This window comes from Solanum stenotomum, chromosome 3 (genome assembly GCF_019186545.1).
Source record: "Solanum stenotomum isolate F172 chromosome 3, ASM1918654v1, whole genome shotgun sequence".
Lineage (NCBI taxonomy): Eukaryota > Viridiplantae > Streptophyta > Magnoliopsida > Solanales > Solanaceae > Solanum > Solanum stenotomum.
The window spans coordinates 8,193,106-8,219,200 of NC_064284.1; the positions used below are offsets into that span (position 1 = coordinate 8,193,106).

The 26,095-nt window shown below is 31.6% G+C and overlaps 2 protein-coding genes across 2 annotated transcripts; both read right to left on the reverse strand.

The window, feature by feature from the left end:
- Window positions 1-370: 370 nt before the first annotated feature.
- LOC125860721 (uncharacterized) lies at window positions 371-1,599 on the reverse strand. Its single transcript, XM_049540738.1, has one exon. It carries the CDS (start codon window positions 1,483-1,485, stop codon window positions 604-606), a length of 882 nt encoding a protein of 293 aa, XP_049396695.1. The 5' UTR covers window positions 1,486-1,599; the 3' UTR covers window positions 371-603.
- Window positions 1,600-19,256: 17,657 nt separating this feature from the next.
- Window positions 19,257-24,831, reverse strand: LOC125858508 (1-deoxy-D-xylulose 5-phosphate reductoisomerase, chloroplastic). The gene is made up of 12 exons (XM_049538303.1): window positions 24,552-24,831; window positions 24,147-24,328; window positions 23,529-23,615; window positions 22,835-22,960; window positions 22,651-22,713; window positions 21,802-21,951; window positions 21,543-21,610; window positions 21,073-21,184; window positions 20,827-20,931; window positions 20,571-20,692; window positions 20,259-20,405; window positions 19,257-19,598 (listed from the first exon to the last, which is right to left on the reverse strand). The coding sequence occupies exons 1-12, from the start codon at window positions 24,646-24,648 to the stop codon at window positions 19,430-19,432; spliced, it is 1,428 nt and encodes a 475-aa protein (XP_049394260.1). The 5' UTR covers window positions 24,649-24,831; the 3' UTR covers window positions 19,257-19,429.
- Between the last annotated feature and the right edge of the window lie 1,264 nt (window positions 24,832-26,095).

The window sequence follows — 26,095 nt, forward strand, 5'->3', positions numbered from 1 at the left end:
TCTCACGATCATGAATTGTGCCCTACACAGATTATTAATTTATGTTTTGCTTGGCAATGAGGGTACTATCTGAAAGTTAGACAATTCAATCCCTTCGAGAAACTACATTAATTTTCTAAATTCTTTCCTGAGAAGAAAGCAAGCAAGCAAATACTGACAATCAAGAGGAAGTTGCTTGGATGATAAACATCCTTCACTTCCAACTTTTGACAAGAGGGAGTTGCTCGGATGATAAACATCGTTCATTTTCAACCTTAAGGCTATAAGTTCGAGTCGAGAGCAAAGATGAGAGCTCCTGCGAGGGGTTTGGAAAAAAAAATCAAGCAAAATAGCAAATACAGATAGATTTAAATAAGTTTCAAGATTATTATTAAATGGAATTAAGAAATAATTTATACTAGTACGAAAATTTCATTTATAATTCATCAACTGGGATAAGGACAAAGCTTATCCAGATATTTACAGACAATCGATTCATGATCTAATCATCATTTACTCTCTAATTTAATCAATCTAAATCCTTACATGATCACTCCAAAACCAGCAAATCAACTACGTAATCATAATTAATAAGGAGCTTAATTAATTAATCACGTATTCACATCACAATGGCATTACATTCCGACTCGTTCCGTTCGTGTTAGCGAAAAATCCGACTAGATCTTGCCTGTACGGTAAGTATGTTTTCCTTTTCTCGCCGCCTCCGTTCTTCACGTAATGCATCGCCGGATAACCATCAGCCACTGGAATTCCCTTTGATTTTGCGGTAACTTTTGGTGCATTATCAATCGTCGTCTTCTCTGCTTTGTTTTCCTTCTTTCTGAACGAAGGAGTCAAAAAGACGAAAGTATCCTTACCGTCGCTATTGCTCCGGTAGAGGAGGTCACGAAACTTCCAGCGTTTTGAGGAGCCTGTGGAGCTGCTCTTCTTACAACTTCCGGCAGATTTTTCCTCCGGTTTAGGCCTCCACGTGCAGTACGTTCCCTCTGGAATCCCTTCCAGATCATCGGCTTCCGATGACGAGCACGAGAAGTTAGCTTCTCGCTCTTCTTCCATGAAAAGCTTCCGTAACGGAAGCCTAATTGATTTCGGTCCAGCAGAAGAAATCTCCTCCGACGTCGAATTCGAATTAGATCTACCATTCATGAAATCCGACAATAAATCCCTATTGAAAAGCGGGTAAATTGGACGGATCTGTCCATTATAGAAGATTTCATCAGCCGCAACAGGTGAAATTTCAGACTGTTTTACAAATGAAAACTCAAATTCATCTTCATCTTCATTTCCTTGTTCCTCCTCTTTCTCATTCAATCTTCCTCCACTCTCAAAACAACTCAAACCTCCATCATCATCAACAAAAAATTCCTCATCTGTTCCATTTTCAGCCCGGAACTCTTGCACAACTCTATCAGCAATTTCTGCCAAATTCTTATTAGAGTAACTATTGAAACTCGGAGACTGTGATGACTCCCACCTCGCCTGCATTTCTCCAACAAACTCACTGATTCCCAAACACAAAAATATAGAGAGAGAGCGTTTGTTTGTTAGTTTGGTATAAAAGGTGGAAAGTGCGGGCGTCGGTTTGAGATTATAAAGGCTACTAATTCGAAACGGGAAATCAAATGGGAAAAGGGATATGATTAGGTGTGGGAAGGTGTACAATAAGTTGTTGAGCTTTTATACATCGTATATACCAAATAATCGGTGGAAAATTGGAATTATTGACTTTAGACTTTTTAGGTGTCAACGTATAATGTAGCTACTTCGTCTATATCAAAAATAAATATTTTATCTTATAGTATTAAATGATTATATTAGTACTCATAGTGATTAAATATTAAATTTTAAATATAATTAGTAAAATGAATTGAATAGAATATGCTTTTAATTAAGTAATCGGGCCAAATAATATGAAACGAAGTAAGTAATATATGTGTACACACTTTGAACAGATCTTTGCTTGGTTTATACGTAATATAATCTAAAGTCCACACGTAAGAGGGAATACTTTTGTTTGTGTGGTGTTGTAGAAATTGGCTGCGCTGTTGTCTGTGGTTTCTTTTCTACGTGATTTAAATAAATGTGAGTTGGCTGTGTTTCTTTGTTTTATTATTCAAAAAAAGAAGGTGGTTGTTTAAATTATCATCCTTATTGGTATTTTATTTTTATTTTTTCATTTTTAGAATTCTGGATTTCGTCTGTTTGAAAAGTTTTTAGGTTGTTGGGATAGTCAAAAAAAAATTTGTTAAGAGTGTTTAAAATTTGAAGAAATAAATAAAAATAATATTTGGTTTATTATCAATTAACCTAGCATTGTGTCATGAGTGATCTCAATATATATTTTTATATTAAAGTAAAGAAAATTGAGTAATTCGCTTTTAGTAGTGAAAATACATGGGCTACTCTATACTATGAATTATTGCACGAGTGATGATCTATATATTATAAAAACATAAAAAGTTTATCGATTAGGTATATATTATAAATAAATATTATGAAAATCAATCACATTAAAAAAAAAACATAATATCAATTTTAAAGTTTGAATTTAAGGTTATAGCTTTAAATTTGTTGATATTTTCAACATCTCAAACGCACCTCACCTCCATGATCACCATCTCCGCCCCCTTACACTTCATTTTCACCCCACGTCCCAACCCTTGTTATGCATCCTCATCTTTTGAAGTATTTGTCTAGATTATGTATAAATAATTTTAGACTAATATAATATATATTGTTATGTACTGAACACAAAAAAAAACTAAGTAAAAAACTCACTTATTTTCTAGAAAATATTTACCTTCCTACCGAACACACCCTAATATTACTATTAATAATATTTAGATTATTTTTACTTGTTATCACGGAGGAATTAATTAGCATTTCTTGTTCACTTACAAAAAATTTAAAAAAATGATAATGTTAAATTTCTTATTTATAAAAATGAAGATTTTTTATCTGTAAAACTAAAGATTTATTGTAAAAATAATACTTATAAATTTTCAAAGAAAAGTTTTAACTTACCAACAAAATGAATTTTCCCATTATCAAAGATAAGTTATCTTGATTTATTATTATTATTTTAAATATTTTTTGCTTTTTGTTTTTTATTTGTGTATGTGTGTGTTTTCTCACTTTTTAGATTTCTTTAATTTAATTGTCTATAAAAAACTTGTATATTTATGAGGCTAAAAAATTTAATTCAAATTCTTGAATTAAAGTATTTATATACTATTTAACGTGAAATACACATGTAACATCGTGTTCAAGAACTAGTGATATTGGGATGTATCATGCATATTGGGATGTTTCCGAATGACTCAAATTTTAGGGAATTTTTGTAAATTAGAAAAGAGTATGAATATGATTTAATTTACTTCTTATACTATGAGATTTATGTAAGTTTAATAAAGTTTCAGCCCAAAAATAATAAAGTTTTTTATTGGACTGAGATTTTGAGCCCAAATATTGAGCCCATCTCAGTTGCTAATTGATTTTGCAAAGTAAAGAAATGGAGGAAACTATTGTCGCACAAAATTGAACCCAAGACATTGAGATAAATTTTCGAACCCCTTGACTACCGAGTTAACCTCTTTACATGTGGTGAGAGGGTTCATTTTAATATATATACTCATAAAATTATAATTTAACCTTATATATACAATATAATTTTCCAGCAAAGGAAATTCGGGTGAACCCCTCACCTCCATGTAGATCCGCCCCTGATGGTATTATTTTATTTTTTTTTGGATTTAGTTTGTTTGATAAGTTTTTAGTTTGTTGGGATAGTCAAAAAATTTATTTAGTGTTTAAAATTTAAAGAAGTAAAAGAAATTAATAGTTGGTTCATTAGCAACTAACCTAGTCATTCTAACACTAATTATCTCAATATATATATATGTTTATTAAAAATAAGAAAATTGAGAAATTAACTTCTTCTTTTTTTCGGTGGCTTCGTTTTTAGTAGGGAAATACAAGTGATTTAGATTATACAGTACCACATGCTATTGTGAGGCTAGTTTCCCATATGGTATGTGTTGTAAACACGGCTGGCTAAAGTGTTGGGCGTGAGGGTAACCCACAAAGAGGCCCAAAAATTAGATAGTCCAATACTAGTTTTTCTTGGGATCCAGGTTGAGCATAGTTTAAATGGTTGTATCTGTGGTTTTAGAGGATTATGCATTTTGGTGAAGAAACCGTTTGTCTATCTCATCTTCTTTCTAAATTCTAAACTTCTCATCTCATTCTTATCTCTATCCTTTAGTTACTTGTAGTTTCAATATTTTCATTGTAATACAGCTGAGAGTTGTAATTATTATTCTAAAGTTGTAATCATGTTCTGTTCTTATTAATATAGTAATCAATTCGGATTTGTTTCAATGTGAACACTAGTGTGCCAACAACGGGATGGGACAAAAGTGTGTCAAAAATAATGATTACATAGGAAGCAGGTCAGGGTGAGAAAGAAGCTAGTCTTCTACTTCAAGGGTGTACTTTTACCAAGGATCAATATGACAAGATCTTGTAGATATTGGAGCATGAAAAATCAAATATCGAAGAGGTTGATGTCAATTCAGTCAATGTTGCAGGTAAATCTTTCTTAGTGTCAGAAAACACTAAAATATGGATAAATGACACCAGAGAAACAAATCATATGATTTTTAATCGGAATATGTTGACAAAAGGGACTGTAATTTAAACCATATACCTAAGGAGGTTCATCTTCCGTTCAAGTACGACTTACTTTCTGTAAGCAAAGTGACCAGAGAGTTCGTCTGCTCAGTCAATTCCCCCCCGCTTTTGTATTTAATCGGAGCTTTATAGTGGGAAGGTGAAGGAAGTTGGTAAAGAGGAAGGAGGGCTATACCTAATGCTACAACTATTGACTAAGGAAGAAGGAAATGATTCATTCTGTGTTTTTTCTTTTTTTCTTAGAAAGATAAAGTTGTATTCCTCAGCAATGAGGGTATGCTGGCAACAATAAAAAAAATTACAAAACAGGCAATCATAATTATAGGTACACTAGGAAATCTACTAACGGTTCTACCTCATCTATACCCTCTTTTGTTGAAGAGAGTGTGTTTGACTAAGGTTTATAAGTCCGTCAAAAGACGCACTTCATATTTTTTCCTTGTACATTTTTACTCAAACTTTTACCTAAAGAAGATGTCATGGTCACATGAACCTTTGATTTTTTAGCATCAAACGCAGAAAAGAGAGAGCGAGAAAAAAAAGCATGTAATCAATCTTCATTCACTAACTAACTACAAGATGATGTTGGAGCTACATTTTAAATATAAAGCTAGTTATTTTTAAAAAATAAAAATAAATAAATAAAACTAGTTATTTTATTATTAATAATATAAAAAAAATTTATAAAAAGAAAACACCCACATCAGACAGCCTAACAAACAAAACAGAAGAACAAAGATAAGTTGATAAACAGAACACACACACTAAGCTAAACATTCCGCATGAACATCAACATCAGGGTCAGTGATGAACCAAATAGGAGCTGGTAGAATCCTCAGTATCTTGTCGAGATCAATGGGATAGTAACACGATGAAAAGCTTCCTTCTTCATAATCATAAATGGCCAAATCATGACCTCCACATTGTTGGGTTTTGGGTCTTTTTCCCTTTTTATGTGGATAAATAAAAGTCCAAGATTTCCTTCCTTTCCTTTGCGGATAAATTTAGTCCAAATTTGACTAGCCACTTTGCCCATAAGCCCAATCTTATGGTGTATATATGTAAGACTTTCTTTTAGGTCTTATTTGAAAGAATCACAAGAGATTGAGAGCAGCCATATAGAGAGAAAAGTGAGAAAGTGCAGATTTTCGCACAAGCCTTGGCAATCAATTTCAAATTGCAATTCCACTTCGTTTCTTATCCGATTGAGCTGATTTTTGGACAGCTTGTTCCTTTCAACTTAATATTTGATTGGGAACTGAGAGAGGGTGATTTGGAGTCATGTAGCTCTAGATTTTAGCTCGTGAACAGTAGTTGCGGGTTTGGTGTTTTTGCTTTTATTTCTCTAATTTTTGGTGTTATCTTGTAGTTGCGTTGCTCATTGTTTGGCACTTTGTTGGTGGCTATTTTGGAGAACACTTTTGTAACTCTTGTTGATTATAGTGGAGCTTTGGCCTTGTGGTTTTTACTCTTCACACCAAAGAAGGTTTTCCACGTTAAACTTTGGTGTCTCGTGTTGATCATAAATACCCAAATCATGACCTCCACACTTGAGCTTCTCCCTGTGCCTGTAAGCCCAGGTCAGATTATCTGTAAAGTAAACAGAATTGGGCTTCAATTCAGGAAATTCGGTGGTTGACAGAGCAAAAGTAGTATTGGAGCCAATGAAGAATGCACGATTGCCAAGGCTACTGTTGTATTGAAGCTCCATGTGATCATGGTTTATGAAATCAAGCTTGAAAACATCAAAAGTTAAGAGTCTGGTAAGGAAATTGATCATCCAAATTGTTCTCAGGTAATATAAGAGTTTCCATCTTGATCAATGGCAGGGGCTATGTATCGTGTAACAATAAAAAGCTCGTGGCTTTGATGGTCGTATACCAAGTAATCAGAATCCCAATAATAGGATGACTTGCGCTCAAGTTCATCATCATCCATGAAAGAAATAGGCCATTCATTAGAGGCTACCAAATTTTCACTGTGAATGTGAAACCTGTTGATTGGATCCGTATTGAGATCCCAAGCTTCAAGATCCCTAAAATGGGTGAGAGCGAAAAATAGTTTTTTTTTTTACTGTGGTAAACAATTTGAGTGTATTGTCATCCTCTATTCCGGGCCTCCTGCAGAAGGCGAGTAGATCAGAGTGACCATGGCTACACAGTCATCGTTCATAAGAGAAGAGGAAAGAATGATGTATTTAGAGTACAGGGTTGGGATTGGTAGTTAAGAAAAGTTTCAATCAAACCAGTTTGGGTGTTTCGAATGACGCCCTTAACTTCAGGAAGAGTTTCAACAGATGGAAGCTTGATTTTTCTACCAGAGATTGGGTTAAATAGAAAAACTTTGCAGTCTTTTTGCTGTATATAAACGAGCCAACCTTGAAATAATGATCCCAAGTAATAGACGTCTCCGTCAGGCTCCTGCTGTTGCCTCTGCTCAAACTGTATGACATTGCCTTCCGCCAGTCTGTAGAATTTGTAAACAGTGCCCTCATCAACCAAGGAATCACCGATTTTCTTTGTCTAGAAATATCAATGGCGTCCAATTATTGCCAACAGAAGAAAAAAACCAAACGATTATTTATAGCCGTCCTTGTCCACACACCAAGTAATTTTCTTATGTACATATAAATCATAAAAATATGAGTTTAACCATTTTACTAATTAATAAACTATATAAAATAAGTACAGATATTAAATGACATGGAAATATTTTATGCATGGTGATATTTTTTACATTTTTGTTTTATCACTTTGATGACTAACAAGCTACTCCTTTTGTCCAACAACTTATCCACTATTGACTTGACACACACCTTAAGAAATAATAAATAATAGAGATAATATTACTATATTAACCTTTGAATATATTAAATTTAATACTTTGAGAAATGTATTAGATATTGAATAATAGAAAGGGTAACTTATCTCTTCATTTTCTAAACTAGATAAATATTGTTGGACAACTATTTTTAATATGGTGGTCAAATAAAGATGGACGGAGGAAGTATAACTTTTAATCGAACATAAAGTATAAATAAATATAATACTTTCTTCATTTTATATTAGTTGATCATTTTTCATTTTGTACAGTATAAAAAATCATAAATAAGAACATATTTTTTCTAATTTACCCCTTAAAAAACTACTTACAAATTTTACTAACAAATGTAAACACTTTAAAAAAAAGTTAATTGTAAAAGTAATATAAAAAAATATAATTAATACTTTTTTGATTTAGTAAGGTCAACAATTAATACTCTTTCTGTCCACTTTTATTTGTCATGTTGCGCTTTTCGAAAGTCAATTTGACTAATTTTTAAAGTTAAATTAGATTACCTTAATTCGATATTTTTTTAAAAAAAATTAGATATTCAAAAACTATACGAAAAGTACTATAAGTTGCAAGTTTTTGCATATCAATATGATGAAAATATACATCGTAAAATGTTGGTCAAAGTTCTTATTATTTGACTTTAAAAGAGGAAATCATGACAATTAATTGTGGACGGAGGGAGTATAAAATTACTATTTTTAGTATCCAAAGGAAGGGCATATCATTTCTATTTAATCACTTTAATGACTTACAAACACAACACTCAAATATTTATTGTTTAGTGTAAGGATCGCTTCCAATTTCCGAATTTACGCAAAATAAAATTTATTAATAGGACTTTATTAACTAAGTATTCCTTGGAGAAATTTTACTTTCAAAGAACATGAGTAATTTAGTTTAAAGAAAATCATCCAAAGGAATTCACTTAGCTTTAAAGCTTTTGTTCATGGCGGAATTTTGGTGTAAATTATTCCAACAGATATTTAATTCTAGAACAAATATTAAAATTTTCTTAGAAATTTAATTAGACTATCATTAATCGAATATTACTTGTGAACAACTTAATAACTTTGAAAAAACCCCTTAAAAATACATGATATGTCAATCTTCAGAAATATTTAACAAATACTCTATTATCGCTAAAATTGATTTCTACCTTGACCTTTGTATTAGTCTTACATTATCGTAATTTTTAACAGTCGATGATAAAAATTATACATAGAAAATATGATAATCATAACACATTGAAAGGACAAATTTGTAAAGGTTGATACCTAATCTAATATGTCCATCAAATAATCGATCAAATTGATATGATTTGCTCTTCATTTTCGAGCCACATATAAAATAATGAAAAGTGTAGCAATGTTAGATATGAATAAAAATATTTTTTATTTAGAAAAATACATAACTTCTTTAATTTATTCTTCTTATGTTCAAGAAAATAAATTATACTAAAAATATTCATATATAATATAGACAAATATTATGAAAGATGTGTTGAAAGTAAGAAAGCACGGTAATGGAGATGGAGGCAAAGAGGGTAGGAATAAAAATAAAATGTGAAAAGATAAAATGTTACTTGTGAACTTTATATTTCTTACTTTTATTAGGGAAATTGTTTTTCTCATATTATTATTTTTGAATAGAATATTTTTTTAAGAAAAATTATTCAAGGAAAATTTTTTAAAAACCCTTTTATTTAATTCCTTCATCATATTTATTTGTTCTTTTTTAAAAAAATAAAAATTATTGTAGCTATTTTAAATAAAGAGTTATTTAAATACACAACTTATTTTATTATAATTTTTAAAATTCCCTACCATTTGAAAAATTACAAAAAATTTTACTCTCTATTATTCTCGGATTCATCATTTTACACAATATATCAGTCGGATACATTATTTTAGACAATGTATCAGGACGTACGCGATGTATTGAAACATTGAATAATCTATTCAAAATCAAAATGTGATGTATCTGGACGTTGGGCAATGTATCTTAGACGTTTTGAGATGTATTCGAATTCTACCATTATAGAATTTTTGTAATTTGGAAAAGAGTAGAGATGTGATGTAATTAACTTTTAAGAGGGTGTTTAGATTGACTTAAAAGTTGGTCCACACTACTTTTAAGTCAATTTTTTTTACTTTTGAAAGTGTTTGACTAAAATAAAAATAACTTAAAATAAGTTAGAAAATGTTTGACAAAGTTAAATATAACTTCGCCAATAACTTAAAATAAGTTTAAAATTACTTAAAAACAAAAAATAGCCCCCCTACTCTTTTATTTGTTACTTAAAAGTCATTTAAATTTGATTTTTTATTTTTGAATTTAAAACTACTTTTTTTTAAAGTAATCCAAACACGCTCTAAAAGATTAAGGAAAGACAACGTAAATAAACTGTTCACTGCGTGTGTAAAGTTTGTTAGCCAAAGTGTTGTGAGCAGCTTTTAAGTCGGAAAATTTTGGAGGGAAAATGTGTACGCATTCAGGAGGTGGTGTTACCTTAGGACTAACATGCTCTGTAGACTGTAGGTTACGGTTTCGGCATTGGACCTTTCTTTGTGCTTTGCTGCGCACCAGGGCCGACTCAACAACATTTAGGGTCCTAAAGCGAAACTTAAGAGAGGGACCCTAATATTTTATTTTTTCATCATATATATTTTTATTTAAAATATACTTTTCAAGCTATTTTAGATGCGAAGTCATTAGGTATTGTTTTATAATCAATTTATTTTAATAATTCCTTTTCAAATGATAATATAGCTAAATCACTCGATCTCTCTTGAGACATTGTGATCTTAAAGAAGATTTAATCAATTTTAATTTCGAAAAAACTTCTTTCAGCTGAGGCAACGGTTACCTGAATTGTTAACATTATTCTACAAGCAATATGTGTATTTGGAAAAGAATCAAATCTTTTTATTTGATTGAGTATTTTCATTAGATCATTATTTTCTACTTATATTATTTCCCTTAACACTTTTATTCAATAAATAAATCTAAACCATCAATATCAGAATAACTATTACGTGTTAAAGAAAATTCAAGGTTAAAACAATATATTTTAAGTTCTCAACATCTAGTGATCTCACAATTTTACCACTAAATAAAAAATCAAAAATATTTCCATATGATTCAATTGGTTCAAATCTATTTTGAAGTGAAAAAATAGTTTGATCTACTTTACATATATAAAGCAATCAACTCTAAAAGATTCTTCAAGGGACTTTGTGATTTCACTATCCATATTTTCATCAAATTGTTTCTTAGAAATTCAGGTTTATTTTCATCTCATATGCAATTTCAAATCATAACACTCATAGTACATATAATTTTTTTAAAAAATAACATATATAAGTAATTGTTTTTTTTAAATGGGTCCCCTAAAATATATGGGACCCCAAGCGATGGCTTTAGTGGCCTAGGGGTTAAGACGGCCCTGTTGCGCACTCACAAAATGGTTTCGATACCGATTCCGAGCCCACCCTGCCCAAATGAATATAAGTATACACTTACAACTAAGCCTTAATTCCAATACATTGTTATTTATATATATTTATTACTTGGATTTTGAACTCTAGACCTCTGTCATAATGTCCTTCCTGAGTTTGCATTGGACTAGAAATCTTTTGAAACCTCCTCAATGACTTTCAAAAAGCGTAACAAAGGGAGTACAAGTTAAGTGGCTTTATTGGAATTGGAAAAAGCTCTTGTATACCGTATACTCAAACACTTATCTCGTGTATATATATGTTTGGGCATACATGAGACCTCTTAATGCATCATGTAGACTATGAAAAATCACACAATAGATCCTTAAAGGTTTAAAATTTTTGCCTTTACAATCACCATATAGTTTGAATGCATACTAAGATCGTCAAAATTAAAGCAGCTAGCATGATATTCAAACTGCTATCCAACTATAAAATGAAATAGCTACCACTACGAATTCACTCTCTTTTCTCCTAGATTGTTAGCTGCTTTCACTATTATCCACCATTTGCTCTTCACTGTCAGATATATCCATCCACCATCTTATCCATTTTCTCCTGCGGATTACAATTTCAATTTTGTTAGACAACAAAATTTAAGGTCACCACTCAGCTATAAGAAAAAGAAAAAAAAAACCCTTTCGTCGATTTTCGAGAACAACTTGTTTTTTCTTACTTGTGCTGCTACCATAACTCAAGGGACAACGTGTTTTGTGTTGCGTCAACTTAGACATGTCAGCAAAGCCTGCACCTCATTTACATGCGAGGCTAAGATCAGCATGTGATTATGATACATGATCTTGTAGTTGTTGTTTTTTGAAGCTTTAACCACAACCATCTGATTCACAAGTGAAAGGAACTCTTATTCCCTTTTGTCCAATGGATTTGGTTTTAGAACCCATCCTATCAATTAATGAATGAAACTTGTTGGGTTCGAAAATGATTAAAGTGTCATGCAGAAACTTACAATTGCAAATCATATGATTGACAAATCAAACGACAAATAAAAACATACTAAAGACATATTATTAATATGATTTGGTCAAGCGACCTATATATTGAAAACTAATATTGAAAAATCATAAATATGTTTAGGAGAAAATCTCCTCATAAACAAGACTCTCTAAACGACTACATTGTGGATTTTATTATGTTATGCTATGAGAATAGGGAGAGATCCCCAAATTTTTCCTCTAAGGAAAGAATAAACCAAATATGAAAGAAAATTATTTTTTTCTTTTAGAAAAAGTTCAAGCATTTATGACAATACTTTGACTTTTCTTTACGGAAAAAATAAACTTCAAATAAGAAAAGAAAATCAGGGCAAAACCCTAACAAATATCCTTTTTTGGCTGGATTTTCTTAACAAAACTTGATCCACCTTCTTAGCATGCATGATAATCTTCGTTCTTTACATAGTCTTCATCACTGCTGCTTGTCATGGTTAAAAATAAAGTTTAAAATATATGGATTACAAATGGTTTAAAATATTTTATTTTTATTTTCAAAGATGCAACAATAATAATGTTGAAAATATGGTTTAAATCTCTTTTTCACATGTAGCTGGACAAAAATCTTCTTTAATATCAAATTGGTTGGAAATTGATCTGAAACCACCTTGAATATGTCTTCAACCTTGATGAACTTGGGTCATTGAACCATTAGCTCTGATACCACTTGTTGGGTTCGAAAGTGATTAGAGTGTCATGCAGAAGCTTAAAATTGCAAATCATATGATTGACAAATCTGACGACAAATAAAAACATATTAAAGACATATTATTAAGAGAAAAGACATAAAGTACCATTGAAGTTGTTTCGGATTTTCAAAAAGAAACTTTAACTTTGTGAGTATCCTTTTACCCTACGAAACTATCTCAATCCACAATAAATATACCTTTTTGATTAATTTTAACACCACTCATGTTGTCACGAAATATGGGCGTGTGATTGACTCTTGATACAACTTCAAACCAACGTAAAATTGTCATGTGGCACTCCCAATTTGACTTATGAAAAATATATAAAAACCCACGTATTAATTTTTTTTTAACTTTATTAGGAATAACTTTTAATTTTTCAAATCTTTTTTCTCATCTTCCTTACCATCATTAGCTTACCCATATTTCTTGAGCATCCATTGCTTCCTTCATATTTTTTTCGTTTTCTCTTTTTCCTTTTTGATTTTTGTTTTTTTAAAACTAATGTTATTGTGTTCAATCTTATTCTTTTTTTTTTGAAAAACAAAATTAGTTTAGTGATTTTTTTTCCTCCTACAAATCAAAATTCGGATTTGAGAGTAGTTAAATTATGGAAAACTCGATTTAGGAGTAAGAAATTGGAGAAGGTGGTGATTTAAATGTCAGATTTTGATTTGGTGATATTTTGAATATTTAAATTTTGATTATTTGTCGGTGTTTATTTTCATAAATAAATTAATTGGTGGTTGTTTGACAAATAATTGATGGCGCTGTCGCGAAATCTGCCCCGCCACAACGGGTTTGACAACTATTGCAGCGGGAAGGGAATGGCAAAAGAACATAGAAAATTCGGGACAGCTTCAATTGTGACTTTATGTCTTTTCTCTATTATTAATATCGTTTGGTTAAGCGACCTACATATTGAAAACTAATATTGAAAAATCATAAATATATTTAGGAGAAAATCTCTTCATAAACAAGACTCTCTAAACGACTACATTGTGGATTCTATTATGTTATGTTATGAGAATAGGGAAAGATCCCCAAATTTTTCCTCTAAGGAAAGAATAAACCAAATATGAAAGAAAATTATATTTTTCTTTCAGAAAAAGTTCAAGCATTTATGATAATACTTTGACTTTTCTTTACGGAAAAAAATAAATTTCAAATAAGAAAAGAAAATTATGGCAAAACCCTAACAAATCTCCTCTTTTGGCTGAATTTTCTTGACAAAACTTGATCCACCTTCTTCACATGCATGATAATCTTCGTTCTTCACATTGTCTTCATCACTGCTGCTTGACATGGTTAAAAATAAAGTTTAAAATATATGAATTAAAAATGGTTTAAAATGTTTTATTTTTATTTTCAAAGATGCAACAACAGTAATGTTGAAAATATAGTTTAAATCTCTTTTCTACATGTAGCTGAACAAAAATCTTCTTTATCATTAAATTGGTCGGAAATTGATTTGAAACCACCTTGAACTTGTCTTCAATTTTGATGAACCTGATTCATTGAACCATTAGCTCTGATACCACGTGTTGGGTTCGAAAGTGATTAGAATGTTATGCAGAAGTTTACAATTGCAAATCATATAATTGACAAATCTGACGACAAATAAAAATATACTAAAGACATATTATTAATATGGTTGATCAAGCGACCTACATATTTAAAACTAATATTGAAAAATTATTAATATGTTTAGAAGAAAATCTCTTCATAAACAAGACTCTCTAAACGACTACATTATGGATTTTATTATGTTATGCTATGAAAATAGGGATCTTCAATTTGTAGATCTTCAAACTTTTCCTCTAAAGAAAGAAAAAACCAAATATGGAAGAAAATTATTTTTCCTTTCAGAAAAAGTTCAAGCATTTATGGTAATACTTTGACTTTTCTTTATAAAAATAAATTAAACTTCAAATAAAGAAAGAAAATCAGGGCAAAGCCCTAACACTCTTTAGTTGATGATCAATGTAGAAACGGGAGCTTCTAAAACCAATCTGCAAAGTATCCAAGAAAAAACATATTATTGTGTTAGAAGGAAATTCAGAATACAAAACATTACATGAATGCTATAAATTAATAAATTTTCAACATTCTTATTAGTTAAACGCTGAAAATGAAAATGAGAACACAACTCAAAACTAAAATAATGAAGATGTGGATTGTGTGTTGTTTGGTGCCACAAAATGATAGCATACAACATACATTTGTTGAAGGTAAGGTTACTAAACATATGTGGAAAATAATGGGTGCACCTATGGGTATTGACATGATACAATGCTAATTAGAGAAGTATTCAACAAATGGTGGAGCCTTAAAACCAAGAAATATGGTGCACAAGCTGATTTTCCAAGCAACACCTATCTCACTGGTATCCAGTATGCCGTTTCTCGTTAGAACAAAGGTATCCTTTGTTTTTAGCATCCTAAAGCTTAATGGATTCCTATTTCATGTATCGAAACACTGACTAGTCATCCTACGTATCATCTAAAATGAGGGAGGCACAACTATGCTATAAAACTTCATATAAAACATTAAATTATTCTGTCAAACAAGCCATATTGTTGCTCTATCCCCTAATAGTTTGTCGGTAAAAAGGCTATTGAGCTCCTATCTTTATCAGAGTTCAAATACCCAAAAGAGCAAAAAATGGTTGGTGGTTACATCTATTTGCCGAAGACTTCGTAATATATATGTCAGTGGAGAGGAAGCAGGTACCAAGGTATTATTATAAAAGAAGAAAAAAGTAAATTAACATTGAATTACCCTAAACCATCATATTGGGAAGAGCAAAGCAATTTGGGACATTAATCGATTTAACTTTAATTTTATACAAGGCTTAACCTGATTTCTCCTCTTTTAGGATACAAACTAGTAAGATTTGGAAAAACACAAACTTAACCGATTTCAACCATTGAAATCAACAAAAAGAAGGAAGACGTAAAAGAAGCAACTCACCCTTTACGAAGTTTTGCTTAACCAGCGATTAGAAAAAACAGCCTACACTTCTTTATACAGTTCAGCGATGTCATCGCGACGAAATTACTGTTGATACAAGAAAGTTTTGACTGTTTCACAAAGTATGAAAAATAAAAAACAAAGAAAAATGCAGAAATCAGGAATTTGTTGTATCTCTCTAAATCAGTTCTCTACGAAAAATAAGAAACAAAAATAGTTATCTTGATTTATGTTTCTCTATACAGCAAATAACAATAATGTTTGATAGTATTCTTTGATGCAGTTTAAGGGCAGTATTACTGAAAAAATACTGGAAGAAGACGTAGACAGTCATGGAAAGAAAAAATCAAAGAGAAAAATACAGAAATAAGAAATGTGTTGTACCAGTCTCTCTACGAAAAATAAGAAAAAAAAATGGTTACCTTGATTTATGTTTCTCTTTACAGCCAATAATAATAATGGTTTGATAATATTCTTTCAATGCAGTTTAAGGGCAGTCTTACTGAAAAAATACAGGAAGAAGACGTAGTCAGCCATGGAAAGAAGAAATCAAAAAGAAAAATGCAAAAATAAGAAATGTGTTGTACTAGTCTCTCTACGAAAAATAAGAAACAAAAATAGTTACATTTATTTCTGTATCTCTTTACAGCCAATAACAATAATGGTTTGATAGTATTTTTTCATGTAGTTTAAGAGCAGTATTACTGAAAAAATACAGGATGAAGATATAGTCAACCATAGAAAGAAGAAATCAAAGAGAAGAATACAGAAATAAGAAATGCATTGTACAAGTCTCTCTACGTAAAATAAGAAACAAAAATGGTTACCTTGATTTCTGTTTCTCTTTACAACCAATAACAATAATGGTTTGATAGTATTCTTTCATGCAGTTTAAGGACAATATTTGTTGAAAAAATATAGGAAAAAGACATAGTCGGTCATGAAAAGAAGAAATCACAGAGAAAAATGCAGAAATAAGAAATGTGTTGTACCAGTCTCTCTACGAAAAATAAGAAACAAAAATGGTTACCTTGATTTCTGTTTCTCTTTGCAGTCAATAACAATAATGGGTTGATAGTATTCTTTCATGCAGTTTAAGGGTACTATTACTAAAAAGATACAGGAAGAAGAAGTAGTCTGCCATGGAAAAAGAAATCAAAGAGAAAAATGCAAAAATAATTAATGTGTTATACCAATCTCTCTACGAAAATAAGAAACAAAAATAGTTACCTTGATTTCTGTTTTTCTTTACAACCAATAACAATAATGGTTTGATATTATTCTTTCATGCAGTTTAAGGGCTATATTACTGAAAAAATACAGGAAGAAGACGTAGTCAGCTATGAAAAGAAGAAATCAAAGAGAAAAATGCAGAAATAAGAAATGTGTTGTACCAGTCTCTCTACGAAAAATATGAAACAAAAATGGTTACTTTGATCTCTTTACAGCCAATAACAATAATGGTTTGATAGTATTCTTTCATGCAGTTTAAGGGCAGTATTACTGAAAAAATACAGGAAGAAGACGTAGTCAGCTATGGAAAGAAGAAATCAAAGAGAAAAATGTAGAAATAAGAAATACGGTGTACCAGTCTTTCTACGAAAAATAAGAAACAAAAATGATTACCTTGATTTCTATTTCTCTTTATAGCCAATAATAACAATGGTTTGATAGTAATCTTTCATACAGATTAAAAGCAGTATTACTGAAAAAATACAGAAAGAAGACGTAGTCAGCCATGGAAAGAAGCAATGTAAGAGAAAAATGAAGAAATAAGAAATGCATTGTACCAGTCTCTCTACGAATAATAAGAAACAAAAATGGTTACCTTGATTTTTGTTTCTCTTTATCGCCAATAACAATAATGGTTTGATAGTATTCTTTCATGTTGTTTAAGGGCAGTATTACTAAAAAAATATAGGAAGAAGACGTAGTCAGCCATGGAAAGAAGAAATCAAAGAGAAAAATGCCGAAATAAGAAATGCATTGTACAATCTCTCTACGAAAAATAAGAAACAAAAATGGTTACCTTGATTTTTGTTTCTCTTTACAACCAATATTATTAATGGTTTGATAGTATTCTTTCATGCAGTTTAAGGGCAGTATTACTGCAAAAATATAAAAAGAAGACGTAGTCAGCCATGGAAAGAAGAAATCAAAGAGAAAAATGCAGAAATAAGAAATGTGTTGCAGAATCTCTGAACCGCCAGAATGAAAGAATCCGATATTTGCTACTTATATTAAGTCCTCTCACCCCTGTGAATTAATTCTCTATTACACCCTCTAAAAATATAACGTTTTCCTCTCCTCAATATTATATTATTATATTTTTATTTTTATAGTTTATAATATAAATATTTTAGTTTTTAGATAATCATTCTATATAATTTTAATATAATATAAAATTTTTGTGTTCTAATTTTTGGACGGCAGGGGCATCAATGTCCCAAAAGTATGATGGAGGGTATCTGCATACCATTTGCGATTGTTCGAAAATATATTTATCCTTTTTTCCTTTAATATAATACTAATATTGATATAGAATACTCAAATAAGGTTCATAAATTAATCAAAAGAAATGTACATTTAATATATATATTTTTTGGAGGGCCAAAGACTTTCATCTTTTCAATTATAGAGAAGAATAATTAGTTGTATACAAAACATATTAAAAGGAAAAAAAGTTACAATATTTTTAATGATATCATGAATTTTGAGTAAATAAAAGTTGAATGATCTATTTAGCTAAAACTAGTGTGTGAGCCGATGGAAGGAAACAGCTACAACATCTGTTTTTGGCCTGCTTGTTTTGATGTTAATTTTGCATTGATCTCTTTGATGCATATGGTGTCCTTAATTCGCTTAAATATAATTTTGTCTGGCCATTGCTCTCCAGACCCAATTCGTGAAATTATATTGAGTATGTTATTGTTGTGGGCAATGCTATGTAATCAGCATAAAAGCTCGTTAACTCAATAATTTTTTCTATAAAATCATTACAAAACCGTTAACCCAATAATTTTTTTTATAAACCATTACAAAACCGTTAACTCATCTTTTAATTTGGTCGTGGGCTATTGTGTTCAAAGTTAATAAAGTAACTACTACTATTTTTTTAATTAAGTGCAATTTTCTCCTTACACTGGGATTTCTAAAATTTTTATTATTTTTTAAGTTTGCCTCGTATCAACTTTTGGATTATGTTATTCAACATAATTAAAATAAAATTTTTTGAAACAATCTCAATTATCTTGATTTATTTTTGATTGTAAGTCACTGGAAAAATCAAAGCACGACAATGTGTACATAATTAAATAAGACTTGGGCAAAACTCTCTAGACATTCTTACTATTTAAAAAGGTGATGAATAAAAAGAATATAAATGATGGCTGAAATAGAAATTTCTCTCTCTATCGTACCTACATCGTGAAACAAATCGAGCAGAGATAAGAGAAATATAAAATCACACGATTAGGAAGATATTATGAGGTAAGAATAGAGCATATATTAAAAAATGAAATTCCAATGAAAAAGATCTAAATAACAAGAGAGGAAATATATAAGATATCAAAAAGGAATTTACTTTACTTAAAAAGGGTGAGGAGTTCACTGATGTAGTACATGTAAACCTAATCATATTACATTCACTACTATACATATTTGCATATTGCCCTCACCTTTGAACAGTTTCCTTTTACTGGGTAAACATGTTCGTGCTAACCGAAAAAACAAATCATACGAGAGCTGGACTCAAACCAGATGATGGTTCCAAACTGGCTGCATAGTCTCGAGCCCACAAATCGTAATGTATTATTTCCTCCAATGTTGGAGAAGACACCAACTCTTCCCGATGCTTCGCGCATGTTAGCTCCACAATCTTGAAAATATCCAAGTAGCTAATTCTGAAACAAGGACAATTCATCAGTTGTTTCCTTTTAAATGATCCGGAGGGTCATTTACAACATTCTACACATCTTAAAGATTAAAAAAAAAAACAGCAGTAGAATTTTTGTAAGAAAATCAAGACATGAAACTAAGATCTAATAGTAGCTGAGCATATTCTGCCAGTCAGAGACATCTTAAACATATTCTGCCAGTCAGACAGTAACAGGGAAATGAGAAGAATAGGCTACATTTGATATTTATCGATAACTCTGAACCACGTCCAATGAGAAAGAATAGATCTATGCAGCAAGTACAAGGGAAACCTACGTGTTTAATATTCTATAGTCAAACAAGATTACTTAGCTTCAACACTAATTGTCATCTTATGGACACCAAAGGCAACCTAAGCTATTGGTAGATTTACAAACGAAAAAACATCATTTATTTGAACGGACTGCCGATAAATATCAAGAATTTAGTACATGTGGCTTAACTATTAGAGATGCAATGACCTCGCATCTCTTGACGAATTAATTGACAACCCCAACAAAAGAAGATGTCACTATAACTACCAGCAGCAGGTGCCATACTGAATCTTAAATTATTAGCAAAACAAATATTGGAAATATATACATGATCCAGTGCAGAAGTTGAATGTAAGAATACATACTACATACCTCTCACTAATAAATAATTCCACTGCCTTCTCATTTGCTGCACTCAGAACTCCAGTCATGGTCCCTCCGGCGCGCCCAGCAGAGTAAGCAAGATCCATGGATGGGTATTTTACATTATCAGGAGCTTTAAATGTCAATGATCCGAGCCTATATCATCACTCAGAGTTATTTATACTAACTGGAAAGGAAAAGCTAAAGCTTGTTTCTTGTTTGGAAAGTAAATAAACAAAGTTGTAAGCAAATATAGATCACTAATGAGCTTAGCGCAATAAGCAAAATATAATACATTGACAAAGAAAGAATGTTATTTACTTGCAAAGATCAAGCCGAGGCCAAGTAATCTCCGAACAGTAAACTCTGTCGGGCCAGGATAAAGTATAAAGGATGGGCAAACGCATATCAGGCCACCCTAGTTGTGCCAATACTGATGAATCCTACAAATTACAGAAGGAAAAAGAATTCCAAAGCTGTCAATTTATGAGTATGGACTGTCATCAGCATATTCCTCTATGATTACATAATTGATATAATCTCATAGCTGAAGGGAGGACAAGTACAAGATTTTTACCTGTGTTTCCACCATCGAATGTATGATGGATTGGGGATGGATGACAATTTCAATGTTGTCATACTCGGCTCCAAAAAGGTAGTGAGCTTCGATAACTTCAAGACCCTGAGAACAAGACAAACCTTTAAACCTAGGCTAAGATAAATAATTCATAACATACTCCCATGGTTCACATATGGAATAAAAGCTTGAAATGTATGAAGCAACAATAGTGGAACAATGGTCTAAAAATAACAATTGAGGTACCTTATTGAATAATGTGGCAGAATCAACAGTAATCTTTTTTCCCATGTTCCAATTCGGATGCTTCAAAGCATCAGCTACTTTAACTTCTTTCAACTTCTCAACTGGCCAGTCCCTATCAGCGACAGTAATATCAGTTTTAAGGTTAACAAGATGTACATATAACTAAAAGAAAGATGAATAAATTGGTTATATATAAAACTTTTACATTTTTTCAGGGTACGTGTGGAGATCATTTGGTGGAAAAATACAAAATAAGGAATATAAAAAACAATAATTTCTGATCATTGTCACTTGAGATAAAATGAAGTAGGCAAAACATTCCAAGTAACTATTTCAATAAAAGAAAGGTGGACACACAGAATGATTTTGAATTCTCTGGGTTGCAGATTGATATGAATGCTGCAATACGAGGATTAAAACTAAGCTATTGAACAATTTATAGTATTCAATCAATGTTCAAGATTTTACACCTGAAAGCCCCTCCAGATGCAGTTAATATAATGCGCCTAAGGGCACCCTCTGGCAAGCCTTGTATGCACTGAAACCAAGAAAAATAATTAAATATTTCTCTCTTGGCCATAAAGAACCCAGGGCGGAAATTTATATTGGACATTCATCAATGCAAAACAGAAGATTGGTAAGAGGTGCATGATGTACACTCACAAATGATCATACTTGGTAAGTTTTGCAGAAAGATCTTAAGACAATCTCAGCCTCATAGAACTGTACCTGGAATATAGCTGAATGTTCTGAATCTGCAGGGAGAATCTTCACTTTATGCTTGTGTGCAAGAGGAAGAACAAATGGACCACCAGCAATTAAAGTCTCTTTATTGGCCAAAGCAATGTCCTTTCCTGCTTCGATGGCAGCCACTGTAGGCTAGTAAAGCAAACAAAGACTAACAAATTTGAGAACATCTTCTAAATGATACACATTTTTTCTTGAATGATTCATTAGTTATATATTAGCCGAGAAAGACAAATAAAGATGCTTTATCAAAGAGCACAGCAAGAAGAGCAATGACAAACATTTTGTTTCAGTAACAAATTAAACTAGCATACAATGCTACTTTTAGCTATAATTGTTTTAAACATGATTATTGTATAGAAGGGAGCTAGCTCTGCTGAAGAAGTCTTTCTGTTTCTAGGTGATTGGAGTTGTGTGCGTTTATATCTCCAAAGTAATCAAGAGTTAGCTGAATGTATTATTATCTCCTGAGATGGACAGATAGAAGGCATTTTTGCTTCATTGTGGGGTAAACTTTGAAGTCTTTCCAGCACTGCCATTATAAAGCCTTTAAGCGACTTGGAGAAACCTTGTACTTGATTTCTGATTATTACTTAAGCGGGTATGTCTTTTCTACAGCTCCCCTCCAAACGACAACCTTTCTGTCCTCCTTCCCATCCACCCCCACCCCACAAAAAAGGAAACCAGATACAGGAAATAAATCACTTTTCACCCTCTCAACACTCTTCACTCCCACTTAGCTTTAATAGAATGGATATTTATAAGGATATCTTGGAAGAAGTGTCACCATAATTTCGAAAAGATTCAGATAGACTAAAGCCTCAACCTCACCTTCAAACCTGCGCAGCCAACTATTCCTGTAACAACAGTGACAGCATCAGGATGGCGGGCAACCTGAAACACATCATAGACAACAATAATCAACATATTTCTTTCAAAGGTCAAAAAGTAATTACCAACAAGTAAAATGAACTTCTACTCGCTAAGGAAAAAAGTTAGGGACAGTTGGACAAACCTCGATGACACCCTGCTCCCCAGGTATAATCTCAGGCTTGTCTTCCATATCAGCAAGAGCATCTTTGAGTTCTTCAACCAATGATTCATTTCTAACAGCAACTAATTTTGGCCTGAATGTTTTGACCTACTCAGAGATAACGAAGTTTATCATCAGATCCAAAGACCAAACTATACATGACAGATAAAAGAGTCTGACAACAAAAGCTTGATTTAGTTGGGTATCCATGTTGAGGAACGAATATTTCCATCACACTCGTGCAAATTGCAGATACAACATATAAATAGCATATGATATAAATTGAGCTTTAGTGATTTTCACTACTCTCTTGAGTGGATCATCCAAAACCAAATAAGGAAAAAACATGGTAATAATTGGGCCCTGATATTAGTGTTTCAACATGGTTAATGAGATGTGTCAATTAAAGTACTGCAAACATGACACGTCTAGGCTTGTAGCATGGGAAGGGCAGGAAATCAGTGGGTGATATAAGGAGGAACCATTTTATAATTGAATAATCATCATATCTTTAAACAACACCAGTCGTGTTATAGACAGCAGACCACATAATGCCTCAAGATGTTAATGCAGAGATACAGATAACAAAGCAAGCTGAGAGGTTGGATGTCTTTATTCTATTCAGACTTGACATTTCATGGTCTTTTCCACTTACATGCAGTAAACGAATACTAACCTGATCAGCAAGAAGAGTCACATTTGAACCAGCAGCAAGTGCAACAACTCTAAACTTGTCCGGATTCTCAGCGACTATATCCAACGTCTGCAGAAACAAACTTTGAATTGAAGCAACGAAGAACTTAAACAAAAGATAACTGGCTTTTTTTTGTTGTAAAAGTAATAATTTGCATTGATTTATTGGAAGGACTTCCTGTATACTAGTATAAAAAAAGTAGAGAATCAAAACAAAATTTTGATTCTCTCAAATACCAAGCAACCTATACTAACTGGAATTTCATTCACCCAAACAATACAAAAAGAAAAAGAAAGAAAAAAATAAGAAAAAAGCAAAAGACAACTGGCATAATTGGCACAGTAACAAAAGCAGCACACCACTAATAATGAAGATCAGATAGAAAAGATGCAGAATGGAATCTAGGTAAATTTGAATCTCTTCATCCTCTTTTAGAGGAAACAGTTGAAATTTTAGTTGACACTGTAAGTGCAAGTAACTAACACGTACAAAAGCTGTAAGAATTTCTACTACGACTATATCCCAACTTCAAGCCAGAACCAATCAAGACTCAAAACACAATCTTAGTAAGTCTTTTAGCCCATTCCAAAATTTACCAACCTGAGTTCCTATAGAGCCAGTCGACCCAACAATTGAGATAGGCTTTGGACCCTCCCAACTCTGCCGTCCTGGCTCAGCAACAGCCCTTCCAGGCCAGGCAGGAGGTGGCGGCGGCTGTGCTGAACACTGAACCCTCTTAGCAAATGCCCCACTGCACCCCTTTCTTCTGATAGACAGTCCACCTATATCAAGAAAAATCACAAAACCCTTCAACCCCAAATCAGTCAAAATCATAATAGAAATTTTTAAAAACGATTCTTGCAGCAAAAAAGGGGGAAAAAGATAATCTTTAACCAACCCCACAACTCAAAATTGAAGAAAACAACACAAAAGATGAAAAACTTTCAGCAAAGTTATCCAAATCAAACAACTTTTACATGGGGTTTAGAATTCTCAATAAAGAACCTGAGAACTTAAGATGGTTAAGATTGTAGCTGGACTTTGAGGTGTCCAAGAAAGAGATTGACTTAATTTCAGTAGGAGAAAGCAAATTGAGGGCCATTTCAATTCCTATTGATTACTCCAACTACCAGGTAAATTGGAAATGAAATTCAGCTTTTTTGTATGAATAAAAAGGTAGTAAATTGTTGGCAAGCAATCCAAGTGCGCACTCTGGCAATTCAGAGAGAGAGACGGGGGGCTGTGTGTCACGTTGTGGCTAATGTAAGTTATTTGGGATTAATATGTGGCTGGCATGAAGGATGCACAAGTACCTCTCTTATAGTCCAAAAAAAAGAAGTTGGCCAAAAATATAGTAAGGAAACTCTTAATTATACATGTTTAAAATGGAAATACAAAAGTATTTATGTTAAATCCAAATTATTAAAATTTGTAAAAGTGTTAGTTCGATGAAAGAAAAGTATTCCTTCCTTTCTTTTTAGTTGTTACTATTTTTTTTTAAGAGTCAAATGATAATAATTTTGACTAACATTCTATGATGTATATTGATATGCAAAAAACTTCAATTTATTGTACTTTTCATATAGTTTTTGAATGTCTTTAAAATATCGAATTAATGTAATCTAAATTTAGCTTTAAAAATTAATCATTAACTTTCAAAAAGTCCAACATAACATCTAAAAGAACGAAGGGAGTATCATATTCATTGTTAATTTGTATCGCTCAAATACGATTAAATTCTTAATACCATATAATCATATATATATATATATATAAAAGAACCCTAGACCCGCCTACGTGGTGCCATCATAAATCAGGATTCCCTTTTAATTTATTTATTTCCAAAACAAGCATTGTCTTTTAATGAAAAGTTGTGACTTTTATGAAAAGTTGTCTTTGTTTTCTATTATAAATGGAGAGATTTCCTCCCATTTTAAAACAACGAAAATTCTGAACCTCTTCTCCTTCTTCTTCTTCACAATTAAATATTTATATACTTTGCTCCTATTGAGTAGCTCACTAACACCATTACTTATATTACAGATCTTGGTATGTATTTTTACGGTCATTAATTTATACTTATGTTATTATAGATAAATGATAAGATGTTATAATTTTTATTTTCCTTTACATTGTTAATGTTTGTTACTACGTAATCATGTATGTAAGATAATATAGTGTTTTAGTTTCAATGACTGATAGATTTTAAGTATTATTTTATAAATTTCGTGATATTAAATTCTCACATGAAGCGCGGATAATTTTACTACTGTTATAATTGAAGAAAAAGCTCAAAATCATCCATTTTCTTTGACTTTAGATTTATAACCATTTGTTTTTTTTTCACATAAAATAGTAATAGTCCCGAAATTTAAAATATAGGTGCCGTTTTAGTCTCTTCTCCAATCTTCACGTGATAAATATTTTTCTTAAAAGCCAAAATGTTACCCAAAGTCATGATATTCATAACTATTCATTGCCTTTTCATGGATTAGTGATTATCGAAACTTGGAAAAATTACAGAAATCCCACATTTTAATTTACTTTTA